The sequence below is a fragment of the Crocodylus porosus genome, unplaced genomic scaffold (assembly GCF_001723895.1).
Source record: "Crocodylus porosus isolate Cpor-Errol unplaced genomic scaffold, CroPor_comp1, whole genome shotgun sequence".
In the NCBI taxonomy this organism is placed as follows: Eukaryota; Metazoa; Chordata; order Crocodylia; family Crocodylidae; genus Crocodylus; species Crocodylus porosus.
In genome coordinates, this window is record NW_017728943.1 from 2,012,403 (window position 1) to 2,020,422 (window position 8,020).

General features: G+C 46.5%; 1 protein-coding gene across 1 annotated transcript in view; it reads left to right on the forward strand.

Moving 5' to 3' along the window:
- The first annotated feature begins 66 nt into the window (after positions 1-66).
- KAT7 (lysine acetyltransferase 7) overlaps positions 67-8,020 on the forward strand; it is a 15,875-nt gene continuing 7,921 nt past the window's right edge. Inside the window, exons 1-8 of the mRNA XM_019548424.1 lie at positions 67-262; positions 1,485-1,632; positions 3,312-3,488; positions 3,681-3,920; positions 5,075-5,157; positions 5,374-5,463; positions 6,448-6,546; positions 6,718-6,828. Of these exons, the coding sequence (XP_019403969.1) occupies positions 248-262; positions 1,485-1,632; positions 3,312-3,488; positions 3,681-3,920; positions 5,075-5,157; positions 5,374-5,463; positions 6,448-6,546; positions 6,718-6,828 (963 nt within the window). The 5' untranslated portion in view covers positions 67-247. The remainder of the gene's footprint in view (positions 263-1,484; positions 1,633-3,311; positions 3,489-3,680; positions 3,921-5,074; positions 5,158-5,373; positions 5,464-6,447; positions 6,547-6,717; positions 6,829-8,020) is intronic.

Consider the following 8,020-nt stretch of genomic DNA (forward strand, 5'->3'; position numbering starts at 1 on the left):
AGTGCGCGTCACGTGATGGGGGTGTGACCCGTGTCCCGGCGGAAGCGTGAGGAACCCAGCGGGGAGCGGGGACTACTGGTGGCTGCGGAGTGCGGGCTGGCGCGCCACTGGCTGTCGGGGACGGAGAGCAGGAGACACGGCTGTCACCACGGAGCCCGCCGGCACCACCACGGCGGCCGCCGCCGCCGCTTCTCGGGCCGGGGGCGCTGGGGACCAGGCGCCCCCGCTGCCTCCGCCCCCTCCGAGGATGCCGCGCAGGAAGGTAAGGGAGGCTGCGGGGGCGGGAAAGGCTCTTGGGGAGAGGGCAGGGAGCTCGCGGGGGCTTACTCCCGTTCCCGCCCCCAGCGAACTTTCCCCCAGAGGCACAAAAACCGGGCGAAAAGAGCGGCCTTCAGCCCCCTGCACCCGCCTCTCTTGCTCCCTGAATGGATCCGGCTGGTGTTCGCTGGGCCCCGGTTGGCTGCCATTGCTGTCAGTCATCTCCCCCCAACGGTTACCTTTCTTCCTCCCCCTGCCGGAGATTTGTTCCACCTCCTTGCGGTTCCGATTGGACAAGAGAACGAAGGACCTGCGTGTGTTTGGCTTGTCCTAATGCCCCAGCTGGACGCTGATTGGCCGTTGCGGCTGCCACTCCCCGCCCCCACGATTACCTCCCGCGCGTGCCTTGTTTCTCGTGTTCCCTTCCCCCCAGCCGCCCCGAATGGATGTTTCTGTGGGAGCGAGGTTCTAGCTGATAGGCTGGGGTAGCCTATCAGTCACGCCTTAGAGCCGCGCCTCGCCTCTCTGGGAGTTCTTATTGGAGGGGATTCCTTTCGGCCCTTCCCCTCTCTGATGGTGATTGGTTGATGTAGAGGGAGGGCGGCAGCTCTGCAGCCGCGGGTGCAAAACAAAGCAGCGAGGACACCCGCCCTTCCAGCAGGTTGCCCCCTGTCGCCTGGGCTGCCCTAGTCTTCTCCCTCCTGCCCTGCCTCAGCCTAGCCCAGCTTCTCTGGCCTGCCCAGCCCCTGTCCCAGCAGGACAAGGGCAGCAGTGACTTGTCCCCAGCTCTTAGTCCTGGGCTTGTCCTGTCCTCTCTTTACAGCTCAGCACCTGCCTTGCCTTCACTGTGGTGTGCCCACTTGCCTGTCTGTGCCATGACAGAGTGGGGCTTTCCCAGGCCTAGGGCAGGTGCTACTCCCAGGCTGCCCCAGCTTTTCATTTCAAGTGAGGCAGCCGGTGCTTTGATAGTTCACAAGACTTCCTTCCAGTGAGACTGATGCAACCTGTTTGCATCGGACAAATTTGCAGAAGTCTGGAGTTACTGGTACCGCTCCCCGCAGCTTGTGTTTCTCGTGCTGAAGGGAGGCTTTTATCCAAAACGATCCGCCTTCGAGAAGTCTGAATCTGTTCTATAACATTCAGGCCTCAAATGTTCTTGTGTTAGTAGGAGTGGTATTGAAGTCTTAACTGTTCTCTTGCTAATGTTTGGGTCTGTGGTGCTGCAGAGGAACGCCGGCAGTAGTTCAGATGGCACTGAAGACTCTGATTTCTCTACTGATCCTGAGCATACAGACAGCTCTGAAAGTGATGGCACATCTCGGCAATCTGCCCGTGTGACTCGTTCCTCAGCCAGACTGAGTCAGAGCTCGCAAGGTAATGCCTTTCTTCTACATACCCCAAATGACACTTGGCAAACAGTCTCTATGTTCTCAGCTTGATATACTTAAATACATTTTAGGGAATCTGTTCCTTCAGTTTGGCTAACCCTCATTTGCTGGGTTTTTTTTCTCATTGAGTATAATAATACTAGGGTGAGGTACAAAGACATTGCAAGGATGCATTATCTAAATTAGGCAGCATGATCTAGCATTTTAAACTGGGATTGGAAGTCAGGATTCCTGTGTCCTGGTTTACGGTAGTTAAAGAGGGTCGGAACTGAACCATCGGTTCTGTGCTTAGCTTTGCCACTCATTTTCTGAGACCTTTAAGTCTTGTAGCCTTTCTTACTAGAGTTTCTTAGTGCATAATGACTCTATCTACATGATAGAGGCTTTGTGATGTTTAATTTTGAAGTGTTTAGAGATTGTTGACAGCTGTTATGCAGAAGCACAAAATATTTGCCTGAAGAACTTGTGATAAATCTCTGAAGTCATCTTTTGGTTATTTTTATAAATGACTTGTTAATTTGAAAACCTAATTTTCAAAACCTCTGAGCAGCTAATCATTCTTTGGAGTCCATTTGCTGCTAAAACTTCACTGTAACTCCAGTCCTGAAAACTGTACCTTTAGGCCTTTTCTCTTAAAATTTAGCCTGGTAAAATCACTTGGCTCTTATAGACTGTGCTTGTCACTAAAGTCTCCAAATAACTAAACCAAAAGTAAAATGTGGATAGTTGAGGGCTTTTAGGCTGTATAAATATGAAAGTTAGATGGTTGTGTTACGGGTATGAGATGTTTTCGTATCGGTGGGGTTTGTTGTACAACAGTATGTATCCAACATATTGGCAGTTGAGTTCATGTTGCATGTTTTTACGTTTTGACATCCAGATTGTTAAAGAGGGGTTGTTGTGCTTTTCCACCTCCTCACTTTCTTGATCTGAGAAATTTTCTTGGCCGATAGTAATTACTGTAGAAATCAAATTCCATCTGTTTGTCTAAAAAGAGAAATGGCAACAAAGGGGTAAGATCTTCTGATTCCCTTGTTTTATCTGTAGGCTTTGCTAAGAGAATTTTTCAAACAGTTTTTTTCCAGGTAAGAAATTCTTGTAGTTCTTGACCAGTTTTTTTTTTTAGAAAATAAGTTATTTTTGATTGGCATCTGAGGCATCCCTGTTTTTCAGCAGAAGAGAAACACTTTTTCTGAATAATTTGTTATAGACTCCAAAGTGGTAACAGTTCAAGACTACATGCAGGGTGTTAGATAATGGCATGTGCCAAAAGCAGCTGTAGTACATGCAAAGCCAGTCTAAACAGTATTGATTCTCATTCAGACTTGCTGAACTGGAATTGTTTAGTAAGTTCTGGATAAATAACGGGAGTTCAAAGTAGTTTGATTTGGTCCTTCATTCTTTAGATTGTTAGTAGGTCCTAGTGGCTATAAAACTGTCAAAGAATATGGCTCGGAATAATGAAACCAATCTCAAAGCTGGTAGATACACCTGTGGTGTGGAAGAGAAGACTGCATTTGGCATCAAGCTGCCATATATTATTTGATAAGAACTAGACCTGTAGTACCAAGAATTTGACCTTGGGATCAGACGGGAGACAGATCTGTGACTCATGGTGGTTGCCCTGAATGAAGCTGACAATTGGATCAACTGTTATTGACTTAGATTCCAGCCCTGTTCGGAATCCACCATCATTTGGGACAGAGGAGCCTGTATATTCTACCAGGAGGGTGACACGCAGCCAACAACAGCCCACTCCTGTGACTCCAAAAAAATACCCACTCCGACAAACTCGCTCTTCTGGATCAGAAACTGAACAAGTGGTAGACTTTTCTGATAGAGGTATGGAGGGGGGAGGTGTGGCTTTAAGTGGTTAAAGATATTCCATAAGCTTTGTGCCTTGTCTGTGAGGGTTGGGGGCAGTTCCCTAAGTGTGAAGGTTTGAGTTATGAGTGTGTTGTCTGAATTCACATAAGACATTTCTTTGTAAATTTCCATTTGTGCAAAATTTGTAACATCTCATCTTTTATTCAGACACTAAAAATGCAGCAGATCACGATGAGTCTCCACCTCGCACCCCAACTGGGAATGCCCCTTCTTCAGAGTCAGACATTGATATTTCCAGTCCCAATGTGTCCCATGATGAGAGCATTGCCAAGGATATGTCCATGAAGGATTCTGGAAGTGACCTTTCTCACCGCCCCAAACGCCGCCGCTTTCATGAAAGCTACAACTTCAACATGAAGTGTCCTACTCCTGGCTGTAACTCTCTAGGTAAATCCTTGTCCAAGAGAAGTCTTCTTTCCCTTCCTGCTGTAGCCTGCGTTTCACTGGGTGGAGTTGCATATTTGAGTATCATGGGTTTTAATGGGAATGGAATACAACAACAGGTATATGCTTTCAGGATGTTTTTTGGCAAGGAGCAATTGGGGTCATGCAGAAGACAGACAGATTGATGACATAATAGGACAACACAATAGGCTCCTTTTTCGTTTTTTCCAAGCATCCCCTTCCGTATCCAGATCAGTGAACTGCTTCTCTCATGCTATATCACTGTTAAAAAGCCCTGAATTTATTGCTGAATTCTACGGAGAACTGGCCTCGGAAGGTCAGCGTGTTGAAGTCTAACTGTAAATACAGCAGTTGAAATCCAGTTAGTAAAGTCTTGTCACCTGATATTTCTTTGGACTGTGTGGCAAAAGTTTTCAATCTTGCTTATGTCCCCAAGTACAAGACCACCAATTGCCCCTTGCTACATCTCACATAAGCAACTGAGTGAGCTAGGAAGTCTGAAAACACCTTACTAACCTGAAGTAGTCTCTGCCAGTTAAAACTAAGGCAGGCTAGTGTTGGTGAGCTTTGTCCTCCTGTTGTCAAAGATGAATCACTTATGCTGTTTTGCTGGCATCCTGAAGTATTCTGGGCAGCAAATCAGTGGAACTTTTTGTTTCAATCCTTGTAAAATCTGTGGCATTCTTGCATGCAGTTGGGGAGACAAAAGAACAAGGAGATGTGAAAGGAGTGTAACTCAAAGACAGAATGATCCATCAGTAAGTAGATGGGTCATTAATGTAGAGATTTGGGGAAAACATTGAGTCCTTCAGTTAACCTGCCAATCACTATCAGAAGCACAATACTTGGAGGAAAGTTGATAAAAGCCAATAGTATATCATTCCGGTTGAGGAGGAGCATGTAGATTTGGGGCTAGAGTAAGAAGAGCCTCCATCTTGGCCCCTTATGAGTTGTATCACAAAGCATGTGATTTATTTTATCCTCTTATAAGGATGATGCATTTAGTTAGCCCTTTTGTTTTTGTTTTGTTTGTTTGTTTGTTTGTTTGTTTTTTTGAAAGGCAGGCACATGCTATGCTGTCTTTGGGGTTTTTTGTTGACTTAGAAGCTGAAAGGTTTTTTTCTGATTCTCCATAGGACACTTGACAGGGAAGCATGAGAGACACTTTTCCATATCAGGATGCCCACTGTATCATAATCTCTCTGCAGATGAGTGCAAGGTAACATCCCTTCAACTTCTGTTGCCCTTCTGCTCCCATAGTACAAAATGTTGAGACCTGTTTATGACTTGGAACTAAACTTAAAATTTGTTGTGCTCCAAGTGTCACCATATCTGTTAACTGCATTCTGTGATCTGAAACTCAAAAGGGAAATCAAAAAGGCTTATATGCTTTTAGAGCAGTTCGTTGTGATACTAGTTATGTTCAAATTTCCAGGTGAGAGCGCAGAGTCGAGATAAACAGATTGAAGAGAGGATGCTGGCCCACAGACAGGATGACAACAATAGGCATGCCACCAGACACCAGGTAGGCATTCTTTCTGTAGTGATGGCTGGCCATGTAAAGGAACAAGCCTTAGACTGGGGATTCAGGCTTTTGTGACAAGTACTAATGTTCTTCTTTTGAAATTGGCTTTTGTGCTGGGTCTTAGTACTCTGTTACTCATCACCTGCAGTTTGTTTGGTCATGAACAAGTCATTGGAGCAGTCCAAATCTTGAGTTGCTGGTAAGAACGTGGAAACTGAAAGGCTATGAGAGTTATGTGAAATGTCAGCCAATGTCAGTTAAGAACTGTCTAGAAGAACTTATTGCTGTCCTGAGCATTTATTTTGTATTTGTGTTGTGAAATAAGGCAGGGCCGTCCAACTTCCAAGAGGCTGGGGCTACATCAGACTCTGTGCTGCACCAGGGTGAGCCACAGGACATATCCCACCCCCTTCCCTCCAGTGCACTTTCATGTCTGTGCCCTGCCTACCTCCTGCTGTACTGCATGCCTGTGATCACTGTACAGGCACCCCACCACTACACCATACACTTGGAACCCCTCTCCCCCCAACCCTTCGCTGTATTGCTTGCCCCAGACTCGCCACCAGCTTCTAACACAAATTCCTAAGGTACTGGGAGGGGGAAGCAGCAGCCGGAGGAAAGACTGGGAGCCTGGATATTCTGACCGCTGTGCAGCCAGAGCAGTGGAAGAATCAGCAGCTGGGCAGGTGCCACAATTTAAGTCCTTGCTAGTTGGACAGCCCTGAAATAAAAGGCAAACTGACCTATCCTTTACAGAATCAAAAGAAGTGTTTCTGTGAGATTATACTTCATTAGCTCAGGGGACTTGGGTTCAAATGTGGATGAGTCTGTTTGTAACATGTTGGAGCTCTTTTGGAGTGAATACTTGTCTACATGATACAAGTAACAGGAGACAAGATACAGCTTTTCATATTAAGATTGAGGTGTGATGACACAGGTGCTGGAAAGTTGGGGAACTTGTGCCAACTCTTCTGTTTTTTCCAGGCACCAACAGAGAGACAGCTACGATACAAAGAGAAAGTAGCAGAGCTGAGGAAGAAAAGGAATTCTGGACTGAGCAAGGAGCAGAAAGAGAAGTACATGGTATAGAACCATTTACTTTAGTTTTCTTTTATCTGGAATGAAACAAGTCAATGGGCTGCTGACCTAACAAGGCTGTAAAAGCCAACAGCCTTATGTTGGTGTAGATTTCTTTTTTCTTCCTCCTTCCCTCCTCCTCCTTCCCTCTAAGCTCCTAATATGTCATTATTTTAGGAACATAGGCAAACGTATGGCAACACCAGGGAACCCCTATTGGAAAACCTGACCAGTGAATATGACCTAGAGCTTTTCCGAAGAGCACAAGCACGAGCCTCTGAGGACCTGGTAAGACTCATAACCCTTAGCAAGTCTGCAAGCAGGTGCCTTTGTTCAGAGAGCTGAACATCCCTCAGGCCTGCAGTGCCAATAAACTGAAAGTTCACAAGAATAGGAACTCTGTCATTCACAACCCATGTTGTTCAGTAAAATACAGGATGAAAGCTAAGAACCAAGTAATTGAATATATGCCAGGAATTATTCTGCCTGCATTTAGTTTCAACAAATATAGGGAAGTCAGAGGTGTCAGACATCCAATGAGTTTGCCCAGGGTACAGCTGGAGCTGTGCATCTCTAATATATATTGGATGCTGCAATAACTGAGGAGAGGGAATGAATTGGTGCCAGTTCTGTTTAACAGGTGCTTGTTCTCAGCTTTCATCATGTTGAGAAGATCAATGTACCCCGAGCAGATTGGTCAGCAGCTTCATATGCTGAGAGCAGAGCTAAGAATTGATCCAAGTGAGTTTTTAAATCCTGTGTAATAGACCAGCCTGACAGTACACTGCTGTTGTAAAGTGGAGTTTGCCTTAAGATCCCTAGATTTATACAGTAGTGTTAAAGTGATAGTATAATTGTGATGGTCCATGAATTATGCAAGAGGCAAGAATTTGGGTAATAACTTTTATTGGATCAACTGCATAATTGGAAGACTTAAACCTTCAGATTGGAGGCACACCAATATATCGGTCCATATAATTTTGGTACCGATAAAAGGAAAATTGCCATTAATCGCAATCAGCTTTTTTTGGCTGATGTGGCCGATTTTTAATGTCACTGATAAATGTGTGTGTGCATGCAGCCACAGCATGTGCGTGGCCAGGAATGCAGTCCAGCAGTTTGGAGAGCAGCATCCAGCCAGTAAGTCTGGGGGGCAGGAAGGAGGCATGGAGGAGGGAAGGGGGTGGCTGACTGAGGCCCCCACGGTGAGGGAGGGAGTGGGGCTGGGGTGCGGTACGGGACAGAGACACGGGCAGTTTGTCTGGGGGGGTGGGGTGCGGAGGGGACAGCTTCCCACCCTGCATGCAGCCTCGGGAAAGGCATAGAGGGCATGTGCTGCCAATTTATGTGGGGCAAGGGCAGGCTGCCTGCTGCTGGCGCAGAGCTGGAGGCTACGCTGGCCTCTTTTCAGTGGGGGTTGTGGGTTGGGGCTGGGCAGGTGGCAGTGACACTGGGAGAAGGGGCTACAGCAAATTTTGGG